Source organism: Lontra canadensis, unplaced genomic scaffold, assembly GCF_010015895.1.
Source record: "Lontra canadensis isolate GAN:19392208 unplaced genomic scaffold, GSC_riverotter_1.0 scaffold45, whole genome shotgun sequence".
Lineage (NCBI taxonomy): Eukaryota > Metazoa > Chordata > Mammalia > Carnivora > Mustelidae > Lontra > Lontra canadensis.
In genome coordinates, this window is record NW_022631039.1 from 5406955 (window position 1) to 5420284 (window position 13330).

A 13330-nucleotide genomic window follows, 5' to 3' on the forward strand; every position below is an offset into this window, starting at 1 on the left:
CTCAAAGTAAGCCCATTCCTGGTTTTCGGTACACTCAGGCACTAGTGGACACAGCTGTGCTTCTACCTGATCCCAGAACACTTACGTCACCCCTGCCCAAAGGCGCCCTTCTCTACGGTAGGATCAGTGACAAGCAGCTCTTTGGTGCCAAATATCCATTTAATGGTATTTTCTGCTGGTTTTTATTTTATTTTTTTAATTAATTTTTTTTACGATTTTATTTATTTATTTGACTGACAGAGATCACAAGCAGGCAGAGAGGCAGGCAGAGAGAGAGGAGGAAGCAGGCTCCCTGCTGAGCAGAGAGCCCGATGCAGGGCTCGACCCCAGGACCCCGAGATCATGACCTGAGCCGAAGGCAGAGGTTTTAACCCACTGAGCCACCCAGGTGCCCCATGGTTTTTATTTTTTTAATTCAATTTCATTTTTGTGCTGGACTTTAAAATGAGAAATAACAAAACACACGAAGGACCCAAATCTCTCAGAATCACCCAGCGAGGCCACCCCCTTCCCCCACCGAACACCGCGCCCGGCAAAGCTCATCGCGTTCTCCTATGTGAGCCCTCGTCCTTGCCTGGCTTTCTGGAGGCTGAAGTCGGTGAAACTTACTCCTTAAAACGGATCTATTTTTAAAGACACGAGATCCTCATCCAGGCAACCACACGAATGAATCTCAAAAGCTAAGTGAGAGAAGCCAACTCAAAAGGCAGCAGCCGAGTCATGGCACCTGTAGAACGTTCTGGAAAAGGCAAAGCGACGGCAGAGGAGAGAGCGGCGGTCGCCAAGGGACACAAGGGAAGGTTTTGGGGAGGACAGGGCTGTCCCGTCTCTTTTCTTCTTTTTTAAATTAAATTTTTATTGATTTATTTTTGATCATGTTACGTTAGTCACCATACAGTACACCATGAGAGCGGCCCCTATCTTCAGGGCGGTGGCGGTTATAGGACGCGTGAGCTCATCAACGTTCAAACGGGTACGTGTACACCTAAAACTGGGGAGTTTTACTGAATGTCATTAAATAAACCCGATGTTAGGGAAAAAAAAAAAAAAAAGCCGTCTCGATGGGGAACTTCAAGCGTGCCAGGCCCTTTGCTGAGCCGTGACCCCCACGGTCACTCCGGGACATGCTACGGTGCTTCCTGGTTAACAGGCCCTGAGAGCAAGCTGCCCAAGGTCACGGGGAAGAGCGGGAGGTCTGGCCAGGAGGCGGCCTCTCAAGTCCGCCAGAGAGTCACCGGGCTAACCCGCCTCCCTTTCTAAGTATAAAGTGGTGTGAAAAATGCTCGTGAGCACAGGAGAGGGAAGCCGCGTCTTCACTGATCGATGAGAGAAAGGTCAGCCCATGAGGCTATGCGTGAACTGGGCTCCTGCCGCCGGCTGCCCGAGTGCTCCTGATTCTTGGTTCGGAGGACAGATGAGGCAGGCGGCCCCCGTGTGGCATGTCCCCCCTGAATATGGATGTTCACATTCCGCTCCCCATGTCCTGTCCCCGCCCCAGCCTCTCCCCTGAGCGGGGTGGGGGGTGGTGAGTCCCATTATCCACCTGCCATCCCCTGCCGCCCCCACTCCAGATCGCGGCCTTCTCCTGCACCCGCCATCTCAGAGAATGGCATCACTGCCGCCCCAGGTGCTCAGCCTCGACCCCGAGCCATTCAGAACCCCCTTTCTTGCACACCCCATATCCGATGTATCAGCGAATTCTGACAGCCCATCTTCAGAACATGGCCTGAAAGTGACTTCTCACCAAGCTGCCAGCCTATCCCTGGGGCCAGCGCAAAGCCTCGTCCTTGGTCCTTGCTTCCGCGCTGCCCACAACCCCAAGGTCCCCTTCTATCTCACAGCAAGAGAAAAAAAAAAGACCAGATCATGTCATAGTCTCCTTGGAATCTTTCAGTGAGTTCTCATTAAATGTAAAATAAAATCCAAACTCTTTCAGCCAGGCCGAGACCCTCCGTGATCCGAACCCTGCTCCCTCCTGGGCTTTACCACCCTTTCCTCACTCACTGTGCACAGCCATACCAGTGTATCACGGGCCTTCGAACACGCAACCATGCCCTGCCCCAGGGCCTTTGCGCCTGCTCTTCCCGCTGCCTAAATGCTCTCTCACCAGATATCAGCATGCCTCACGACCTTAGGTTCCTCCTGCCCCTCTCTGTCCCCAGACCCCAAGTTCTAGCATTTATCTCTCCCTGACATTATATGATAGTCTTAGCCCACAAAACAGGCCAACTCAAGACATGTTTGCTGCAGGAAGGAACCCCAGGTGCATTATTTGAGTCTCTTGGAGCACCCTGGTCCCTGTTTCTCCTGGTGCAAACCAGGGCCTCGGGGAACAGCACCCTGCCCCATGCCCCATCACCCGCCATGAAGGTATGCCACAAATCTCCCAATTTGGGGGCCATCGCCGTCAGCAGCACCCCGATGCCCCCGGCCCTGGATCCCCACACACGCCCAGAGAACGTGCAGAATGGTCCAGGAGAGGTAGCTGGCGGGCAGATTCCCATTCCACGTGGAGACAAACGGGCGGGTTGCTTTGGGTCCGGCAGGCCCAGGCAGGGTCCGGGCAACCTCCCACTGGCCCAAGTGGGGCCAAACCCTACCTAACACCCCACTGTTCTAAAACACCAAAAAAGCCTGCCCCGATGTGAAGACAAAGATGGCGCTCTGGCACTCCTCCCCGGCACTGGACCCGCCCCCCACCGCGGACACCGCCGGGCCTCACCTCTTGATGACGAACTGGATGCTGTTGCTCGCCTCCAGGATCTTCCGGAGCTTGGCGATCCCAAAGCAGTTGGGCCTACGGAGGGAGATGCCTTCAGGCAGCCCCACCACAAACAGCTCCTCGGGGTACATCAGGAACTTGGAGTAGGGCACCTTGACGGGCTCCGAGATGCCAATGGCCTTGGCTGCGGAGACACGGCTGCTGTAGGGCCATCTGGGACTACGGGGGCCACAAGCCCCGGCTCCAGCCGCCCGCGTCTGTGCGGGGGTGGGGGTGGGGAAGCAGGTGGCAGGGCTCCCTCGAGAGTCAGTGCTGAGTTGACCCCCCCCAACCCTGAGAGGTGGGTACCGTGACCCCAGCCTGTGGGTAAGAGACCGGGAGTTCAGGGGGGATGGGACACAAGGACGCAGGAGTTTCGTAAGATGGGAGAACGTGTGTGAAGCCTCCGGCCAGTGCCCAGCAGACCACTGGGGCCTAATAAAAGAACAGCCTCCCCTGCCTGCCCCACCCCCATCCTCTTTCCCGGACTCTCGAGTGGGAAAGGTCTTGCTGGCATGTGTCCTCCTGAGGACCCCGAAGGAGGGTGTCCATGAGGACGGAGAGGCAGCTACGGCAGTGGACAGAACAGGTTCTCCAACTCGAGGCCAAGGCCGACTGGGAGCGTGCAGGTGGCAAAGGCCAGGGGCCACGTGGCAGGAGGAATGGTTTCCCTGGGTGTCCCCATCCCCTTCCCAGTGGGCCCTGGCTCCTCGGTCTCCTCCCCACCTTGTCCCAGGACAGGGAGCAGGAGGGACCCGAAGTCCCTCGGCAAACAGGGCCGCTGCAGGGAGGGTGCGCTGCCCGGGGCCCCGGCCGGCTCCTGGCTCACCGTATCGCGTGTTGAAAAGCAGTTCCACCTGCTTCCGTAAGGGCCGGATCACGTCACCGTGGCTGTCTGGAAGGCAAAAGGCAGCCTGCTGGGCCTCCCCGGGGGCAGCAGGACCCCGCTTCGCAGCTCATGTCCCAGCTCTGCCGGCACCAAGAATGACCCTGCATTGGGACCTTGGAATGGGGGAAGGCAGGGGTCGTGGTGGTAGCAGGAAAGCTATTTCCTCAGAAATGGCACCCCCAGATGGGTCCACAATTTCTGAACTCAGATGTCTGCTTCTAAAATCAGGTCTAAGGTGTAAAGATTTGGAAGATTCTGCTGCCTAAGCAGAACCACAGATCTTTCGAAGCCTGTGTCATTCTAGACCGGCTCAGGAAGTGACTTAGCTAGTGGGTGAATGGCAAGCCGGCACACTGAGTACGCTGCCACCAGGTGGCGGTGGACTTTTCAACCTCCCCCACACGGAGGTCAGGCTGGGTTTAGGGAAAAGACCCTTCTCTCCTCGCACACCCACTCCCATTCCGTTCCAGGGGCAGGTACTCCCAAGAGGAAAGAGACCCATCCCCACTTTGATCTCTCTTCCTGCTCAACTCTCACTCAGCAGGAAGGGAAGGAGTGCTATTCTGAGAATGAGCAGGGCTGTTGGACACAAAGCCAATTTTGTGCTTTCCGGCCTCAATACAACTTGCTCGGACTCCAGACTTAAAACTTTTGTGAAGCGGGTGCGTGTCTAAAAATAAAGATGGAAAATGCTCTGTATTTCCCTTACCAGAAAGAGCTACGTGTGCCTCTGACCAGGTATCTCCTCGTTCTAGAACACGGGTCTATAAACCTCCTCCCACTTTAGGCAGCCCATAGGACTCCCACCTCCAAACGGGGGGCTGGGGAGTGATGGTGTGGACAGAACCAGAAACACTGGGGAGAAGAAAAGCGGGGGAGGGGAGGAGAGATGGGGTGATGGGGTGGAAGGAGGTGGACGGCGGCTCACCCTCCACAGGCCTCTCCTCGGGCCGCGGGTCCTCGCTGGGGCCTTTCTCTGAAAGAGAACAGAGGATGCCAGGAAGCCACGGGCATTGTCTCCCGAGCCCTGTGCTGCAAAGGTCAGGCCGAACCTTGGGGTGCAGCAGGCTGACTCTGGGGCAGAGCACAGTGGCCCCCTGGATGAGGTCAGGGACCTTGATCCTGTACAGGCATCCCCACCCCTGTTTCCACACAAAGAGGCCAAGTTCAGAGCCACGTGTCCAAGCACGTTCGGTTCATACCCTCTGGAGACCAGACCCGTGTCGGTCGGTCCTTCTTTCCGTGTGCAAGGTTCTGCCCTCAACATGAGGACATGCAGGGACAAGGCAAAGCCCTATTCTCCTGCTGCGACACCAGATCGAACACGGAAGGCCAGTCAGCAGGGATGCCGCGAAGAAAGACGGTTCGATAAGGGAAGAGCAAATGGGGGCAGGGGCATGAAGGTACCCCAGGTCAGGGGGTCCGCGGGGCTCTCTGATGCGATGGCACTGACTTTTGCCTGAGCTCACAGCAACAGACCCATCCTTGTCCCCAGACAGCCAGGACGTGGCACGTCAACAAGGAAGGGGAGTACTGAAGCTGTATGGGGGTGGGGACCTCTGCTGGCCTGTTGTTGGGGGAGCAGAGAGAAGGCTTCCTGGAGGAGGGGAGCACCTGGGCTGGAGATGAGGGTCTAGGAAAAGCAGCGGGGGAGAGGGACGCAGGCAGGGAGGGAGGAGTAACGTAGGGGGGGCCGTGGCAACAGCCACGCTACACGGCTTCCCTCCGCAGCAGCCCTTTATGTCCAGGGCTGGGCCCAGGAAGGCCTCGAGGGCTGGTCAGCACTTGAAACCACCAGGAGGAGGCTCTAACTGGGAAAGCTCGCTGTCACTGTGTCTAAGTGCCTCCAAGGGCCTGTTTCAGCCCAGGACGTGCAGCGGAGCTAGAGGGTGGCAGGACAGTAGAGCCCAGGTCTGCCAGACAACCGGTCGCTGGCCCGCGCCCATGTGCTCTCCTGCTACCTCCTGGAGGGCGCACGTGGGGACAAGGGAGACAAGGCACAGTCCCCTGTCCTGGGCCGGACCATGAGCTGGAAGGAAAGGCGCTGATCCCGGAAGAGCTGCCAGGAGTCCAAATTCGCTCGGGACGGAGGGAAAAATGAGCCTGTACCTGGGATCCCCAGACAAGCCTGAGGCTTGGGGCTCAATGTAGAAGGCGCTGGAAGGTTCTGGAGGGCAGGAGAGGACCTGCCCCCGCCATCCCCCCCCAATCTGGGTATCCTCAGCCCCGCGAAGGAGGGGCTTCTGTAGGACTGAGGCCACTCCTGGGTGGGGGGCTGTGACCCATGTGCTTTGGGGTCCCAAATTCCAAACGTGGGGAACCTGCCAGATTTTTCACCCAGACGCGGGGGCTGGGTTATTGACCGGCTCGCCGCGCCCCCCATTTTCCACTGTGAGTAAGTGGCGACACCCTCCAGACACGATCGAGGGCACGCCGAGTATCCCTGTGCTCTAGAGATGTCCACGGCCTCTGGGAAGGGAGGGAGGGACAATGTGTGCACAATGGTAGCCACATGCATCTGCACACGTGCAGAAAAAGGACACGGGAAGGACAAAGGACACGAAATGGGCAGCGGCTCCAGGAGGGGGCGGGGAGCACCTCCTGGCTGGGTCGTCGAGCCCTGCATCATTTATTTCATAATGCACACGTGTCAGCAGAAAAAGCACACGCACGGGCACACGGACACACACACACACCCCGTTCTAAGGCACGGTGGTTCAGCATCTTCCTACTCCGTCGGTTTTGAGTGCGGTGCTGGGAAAGGCACCTCACACGGGCAGTCAGCAAACCTGAGCTCCAGCCCAAGGCTGGGTGCCACTGGGGAGGTGGACTGGCCACACGGGACCTCAGGCTCCCACTCTCTGTCACGCCAAAGAGGAGAAGCCATTCCCGTAGGTCTGCTGGTCCGCGGCCACCCAGCCCCCTGCGGTCCGGATGGAGATGGACACGCGCGATCCTCTCTAAGGGGCACTGCGACCTGGGCGGCCAGGCCCCTCTGTCAGCTCATGCCAAGCCTTGGGTCACCTGAACGTCCCCCACCCCCACCCCACTGCTCCACAGACTGTTGTCGAGTCCGGTCCCGTCCAGCCCAACAAGAACAATCTTTCTTCACGACCACAGTATCAGAAGCCCATCCCGACCCACGGAGCAGACGAAGAGACACGCCCCTTCACCTCCCAGAGGACCGTTCCAGCACTTTCTTCCCTCTTCCTATGCTTTCCACAGCTGCGAGAACAGCCCAGCGCCTTCACTGGCGCCCCCATCGCTGCCGATTTTGGGGGGCTGCTGGCAGTCCATCAGGGGGATGCCACCAACAGGTCCCCGTTCTTTGTTACCAGTGACATGGTCATGAACTCCTTCGTGCAGAAGACGCTGTCCGGGTTTCAGATCATTTCCAAGGACCGGACCGCGGGGACTCCCAGGGGTGCTCATTCTGACACCTCGTCACGTTGACCAATTTCTCGAAAAAACAACTCGGCACACTGCCTCCTCACCAGCACCAGAAGGGCATCCCTTTCCCAACACACACAGCAGAGGTCCCGCCCGATTCAGGGGTGCAGAAGAGGTGTTCTCCTTTCCATTCCCGAGGCTGCGCGTCGTCACGATGCCCGCTGTCTCTTCTGCGTGCGATTATCCATCCGTGTTGCAGCGGACACTGGGTTGCCCGACTCGGGTCCCCTTCTGGGGCGACTCCCGTCCCACGACCGATCGAAGATATCCCAGGTCAACTCTGAACACCACCAAGGGCCCGTTCTGGCCGCAGAGCTTCCCACGGGGTCGGCAGAGGCTGTCGGTGGGGCCGGGTCATGCCTCTGCCTCCCTCTCGGCCCCCCAAGCACCCATCCCCTATTACGTAGATGCTGAGCCCAAGGGCAGCCCCTGGGAACCCTCCACCTCTTAAATGCCAGCTCTGAGTCTGTTCCCTGGGGAGCATTACCTATGCGACATGTGTCCTCGGGCTGTGAATTTTCCCTGCGGGTTCCACACCAGCGTTCTGGTCTCTGAAGGCCACGGGAAACGTCATTCCTGGGTGCACCGCCTGTCCTCTCCCGGGGCACCTGCCAGTGCGGAATCTTGGGGCCTGAACTACCTCTCCCCGAATGACTAATCCATACAAGAGGAAGGACTGAGTCCCCTCCTGGGACACCATGGGAAAGCCCCCGAGAGGAGGCTGGGATCCCCGTGGCACCCCGCTCCTCCAGCTGGCCTGCCATTGGCTCCAGATCCTGGGGTCCCACGAGCCGACTAGGTCCCGATGAATGAGTCTCTTCTCGCGGTTTGGTCGTCCGTGTGGACACTGAATCCGGAACCGAACCTGGAACGGGCACAGGCTCTGCCTGTCTGCAGTTTGGACAAACCCTCCTCCGGAAGTCGGTTTTCCACGGTCGTCGGCTCAGACTCTGTCCCCGACCTCTCCGGTGCTGCAGGTGGGGGACCACAGCCCACAGACCCCACACGTCGCCTCACTGGGCGGGACTCCCGGGTCCTCTTCCTGCTCTTGTTTCCAGAACATTCCCCCAACAAAGACGGGAGCAGAGGAGGAGCAGAGACGTTCTGCTTTTACTCCGCCGCCAGTGAACACGGCGCCACTGGCCTGGGCCGGCAGAAAACCTTCTGTTTTTCCAGTCATGAGTCTATTTTTGGTGTGTGTGTGGGGGGTATGGATTTCCCAAGTGCAGCAAAGCACGCAGAAGACTATGGTAATAAACACCCGGGAGCCCACCGGCCGGAAGGAGTGTGTTACTAGCGTCTGGTCATTTCTGCACCTGATTTCTTAATGAAACATGCGACAACACTCTTTTGCGGTTTCCAAACTTCCGTCAATGCTGTCACTCCTGCCCTTCTGCAGGTGCGTTTCACGCTGAAAACCCTGTTTCTGAGACCTCTTTGCCCTGTTTAATTCTACTGTTTTCAGGGTAATCTCTATGCTCACGTGGGGCTCAAACGCACGGCCCCGAGATCAGGAGTCCCACACTCCACGAACTGAGCCAGCCAGGCGCCCCTGCGCTGCTCATTTAAATGCCACCCGCTGTATGCTTCTGAATGCTATCCCCGGGCACCCCCGTCTTCCGCCCCCAGTCGGGCCCACGCCGGATACTGTGCACACGGGAAACAAACAGAAGCCAGTCCAGTCCCCTTCTTTGAGTGTCGTGGCCTGGCCCTGCCGGCATCCCGTATTTACAAAGCTTTCCAGGTTTTAATTATTTGAGTACTAACGTCATTTTCTAGCCTCTCTGTGAACCTTGTGTCCCATACATAACATACCATCCGTCTTCCGGATAACCAACTTCTAAGAACTATCACCTAAGGGCGCCCAGATGGCTCAGTCAATTGTGTGCCCAACTTTTTGATTTTCGGTTCAGATCAGGAGCTCAGGGTCGTGGGATTGAGCCCCGTGTCGGGCTCCGCGCTCAGCATGGCGTCTGCTCGAGATTCTCTCTCTCCCCCCCCCCTCTCCCCACATGCTGGTTCACACTCTCTCTCAAAAAATCTAATTTTTTTTTTTTTTAAGATTTTACTTATTTGTTTGATAGAGAGAGAGGGAACACAAGCAGAGGGAGTGGGAGAGGGAGAAGCAGGCTTCCCGCTGAGCAGGGAGCCCAACATCGGGCTCAATCCCAGGATCCCGTCTGAGCTACCAGGTGCTGCTCAAAGAAATAATCTTTAAAAAAAAAAAAAACCTTTACCTATCATTCTTTTATTATCCATGATAAATACAGAACATCTGTTGACAATGGCTGGAGATGGCAGCTGGGTGCATGAAAGCTACTGGTTTCAATTTTGCGTGTTTTTGAACATTTCCAAAATGAATTTAAAAACACAAGACCTAGAGAAGCCCACACCTCCCCTGCCACCATCTACCTGCTGGGCCAGTCCTCTTGGCTAGGACACTGCAATAGTCTGTTCCTGTCTTTGTCCTCTGTCCCCTGCGGTTTATCCTGAACCCCATGATCAGAGTAAACATGGTTAAAATGTCACTCATTAGCTCCAACCACCATCCACCCCATGAGGAGGCTTCTGTCTCCGCGGAGTCATGCCCCCATTCTTTCCTTTGACATACTTACCCTGCATAACCCACACCATCACCTACCGCCTCCCCTGACCTCACTCTCCCCTGACCTGCACTAGCCACCCTGGCCACCTTGCTTCTCTTCGGACATGCCGGGCACAACCCACCACAGGGCCTTTGCACATGCTATTCCTGCCGCCTGCAAAGCTCTTTCCTGACATCCAATGGCTCCCACCACCTTCAGGTCTTTGCTCCAAAGTCACTTTCTCAGTGAGGTCCTCTCTGACCACCTAAGTCCTATAATAACAACTGTACCCCTGGCCCTCACACCTCCCCCTTCTGGCTTTGTGTCCCCCACTGCACTTACCACCCTTTCTCTTTCACCTCTTGATTTGCTTACTCTCTCTCCCTGCACTAGAAGCACATGGACCTTGGTTGTCTGGATACTTCTCTGGCCCCAGCACCTCGGACAGGACCTCCTGGGACACAGTAGGTGCTCAGCAAACAGTCACTGACTAATAGAACAAGTTAATTCACGTGGGGGTTCCTGGGGAAGATGCAGAAGCCAGACTTCATATAAACCAAGGCCGACTTCAAGTTTCCAGAGAGGAAACCAGCCTGCGCGGGGAGTCAGGCACACACTGGGTTTTCCCTGGGGGTGTCCTGGCCCACCCCTCTCCCTGTGGTGCCCCCGGGAGGTGGGCCCCAGTCCCTTACCAGTCAGCATCTCCATCCCGTAACCAGAATCTTCCGAGGGCAGATGCCCAGGCATTGAGTCTGTCATCTCCTCAGAGGTGGGTGAAGGGTCTGGAGACAAAATAACACCAGCATCCTCTGCCTGTCCTGCCCCGTCATGGTCCCTTGGGGACCCCCAGCCCTGTGCCCGCAGAGGGGGACCCTTCAGGAAGCCATGCCCCCGGAACTCTGGGAGGACAGCTTTAGTGACCAGCTATGTCCGAGGCCTGGCGGGGGCCCAAGGGGTGTGGGACCCCATACTGAGCCTCCAGGGACCACGTACACCCTGTTTTTCACAGACGTGGACACTGAGGCTCCCGGGCCTTCAAGTCTGACTCTCCTATTCCCATACCTCTCCTCCTCCCTCCTGCCTTATAAATCCCAGGGGAGCCAGGCCCGAGAGAGCAGGCTGTGCATGTAGGGGGCACCTTTAAGAAGGCTGGAGCCAAGAGACGGGACTGTCAGTGCAGAGGGGAGACCCAGCTGCGGAGAGGGCATGCCGGACCCCACCGCTCTCAGGACTGACTAGAGACCCCTTCTTGGCCCCAGGGAGACAGAGGTGATAGCCCAGGAGGGGACATGGTGGTTCCGGTGAGCCTGGGGGCGGGAGTTGCTTGGTTCCTGGGGGTCCATGGAGGGCACCCTTCAGACACCTGTCCCTTACCTGGGACGGTGACCTGAATAATATCTAGATCCTCTGGCTCAATTTTAATGGGCCTCAGCCCACTCAGCTCCCCAGAAGTTCCTGCGAGGAGGGAATGAGGGATCCAGTTAGGTGCAGGCATACGCTTGGCTGGGCAAAGCAAACCATTCTAGAACATTCTTCCATCCTCAACTTATTAGTAACGCCCCAGGAAGTCATGCCGGCCCCGAGTTCCTGCCCAGCCCAGGAGTGGAGGCTCATCAGGCAGGCCCTGAGTCCCACAGAGGAAACAACACTGTCAAAGAGTGGTGATGCTGGAATCCAGGTGTCCCGACTCCCCCACAATGCCACCCACACCCTGCCTGGCCCTCCACCCCCCCGGTGAGCTCCCAGCATGCTCAGAGGCCTGGGGCGTGGGGGGCAGGGATGGACAGTGTAACTCATTGGTACTGTGGCACATGGTCTGAGCTTGCCTCTCTCCTCCCCAAGGCTGCTGGGAGGGGAGACAGAGGGTGCTGGTGGACGCCCTCTCACCCCAGGACACACACAGCGGGGTCCTGTTCCTCCTCACCTGGCCCACAGTCTTCAGAGACACCGTTCTTGTCTGACCTGTGGGAAGGAAGGAGGCCAAGAAACGACCCAGCATCAGCCCTAGCCCCCTCCTCCAGGCAGTCGGGAGCCCACAGGGGCTGCCAGCTCCACAGCAACCCCCCGGACCATGTTCATGCCCCTGGTCCCCACACGACAGTCCTCCCTACGGGTAAGATGCCCAGGGTGGGGGTCTCCCAGGCCAGCAGTCACCCGCTGCCCCAGCTGAGATGCTCCGTATCCTGGGGTACACAGTCTGGGTGTCCACCTTCCCCACCAGCTGGAAGCGCCTGAGTCCTGGCTTGGGCCAGAGTGGGAGCCCCACAGCTGAGCACAGTGCGGTGCGATCGGTGCTTGCTGGGGGCGGATTGAGAGCGTAGGGGGTATAGCCTGGAGGGGCTACAGAAGCCTGGGAGGAGGGGTGGGGAGCAAAGGGGGGCAGGGCCCCCAGACAAATGATCCAATGAATTCACAGAGCACTGCTGGGGAGGCCCGGGCTGAGCTTGGTGCTTCTGGAATAAATGGCCGTCCCCAGCCCCCAGGAGCCCAGAGCCTGGGTGGGGGGCACTGGCGAACAGTGGTGACCAGGCCACGAGCGGAGTGCAAAGCCTTGTCAACTCACAGTGCAGACACCCGACCTAGTCCGGGGGCCAGAGAAGGCCTCCAAGACACGAGGCAACATCTGGCGAGATCCTGAGCGGGGACAGATCTCTCCAGGTGGGAAAAAAGTTAGCAGAGACTCTGTTCTCCTGTCCCTTTGGGTTCTCCTTGGCCCGCAGCGGGTGAGGACACAAGGGTGTGTATGTCGGGGGGAGGGGGTGTGTGTCTGTGCGGAATGACCCTGTGCTTACACATGGTGAGTGGGTGTCAGGAGCCGCTGGGCATGGCACCCTCTAGCCAGCCCCAGGCCTTGCTCCTCCCGCAGGTCACACCACCAGCCCCGAGTGGCGGAGGCAGTAGGCCAGGGGCTGGGGCGGGGGGCCTCACCGAGCAGTCCCGGGCAGCTCGAGGACAGCAGCACGCGAGATCTCTGCAGAGGTATCCTCTGGGGGGCTGGCTGGCTCCAGCTTCGTGGGGTCTTTGGTAAACCTGTTCCCTGGGTGGAGATGCGGGGGAGGGGAAAGTCAGGGCCAAGGGCTTCCAGCTGACCGTCCGCCTTCAGGGCACCTGGACAGCGGACTGTGGGAGGCTCTTGGGGTATAGTCTGGGCTCTGCCAAGCCAGGAATGGGTCCTGGGCAGAGAAGGAATGCAGGCCCCAGTGCCAGAGGAGGCCAGGGATCTGGGAGGACTGCAGGACAAAGCAGCAGTCAGAAATGACTGTCCTGACCTCATGTTCACTAGGAATGCTGAGGGCGCCCTCGGAAAAGAGGCCAAGTTGCCCCCGAAGGCTAAACTACGAAGCCGTCCTCTCATGTAATTATCCCAGGAACTCGGAGGAAAATGCATCTTGTTACCATCCCCATTTCACAGATGTGGAAACTGAGGCCCGGAGGACCCTGGCCAATGTCACAAAGCTGGGGGGATGGAAGGCCGGAACCGCGACCCAGTCACACTCCAAGATCTGTGCTCCCTTTGCTGCATCAGGCAGAGCCCGAGTCTTCCTCCTGGCGGGGGTGTGCTGCCCACTGGTGGGGGCCCCCGAGCCCTGGGTGTGCGGCCAGGCCTCACCCCGGACTAGCTGGGCTTCAGGGAAAAGAGCAGAA

General features: G+C 58.2%; 1 protein-coding gene across 2 annotated transcripts in view; it reads right to left on the minus strand.

The window, feature by feature from the left end:
* The window catches only part of GTF2IRD1 (GTF2I repeat domain containing 1), a 95697-nt gene that overhangs the window by 33165 nt on the left and 49202 nt on the right, over positions 1-13330 (minus strand). For both annotated transcript variants that reach the window (XM_032872411.1, XM_032872410.1), the window contains exons 11-18: positions 12614-12722; positions 11610-11647; positions 11060-11140; positions 10378-10467; positions 4579-4626; positions 4300-4320; positions 3591-3656; positions 2723-2906 (exon numbers count right to left, since the gene is read on the minus strand). In XM_032872411.1, the coding sequence (XP_032728302.1) occupies positions 2723-2906; positions 3591-3656; positions 4300-4320; positions 4579-4626; positions 10378-10467; positions 11060-11140; positions 11610-11647; positions 12614-12722 (637 nt within the window). The remainder of the gene's footprint in view (positions 1-2722; positions 2907-3590; positions 3657-4299; positions 4321-4578; positions 4627-10377; positions 10468-11059; positions 11141-11609; positions 11648-12613; positions 12723-13330) is intronic.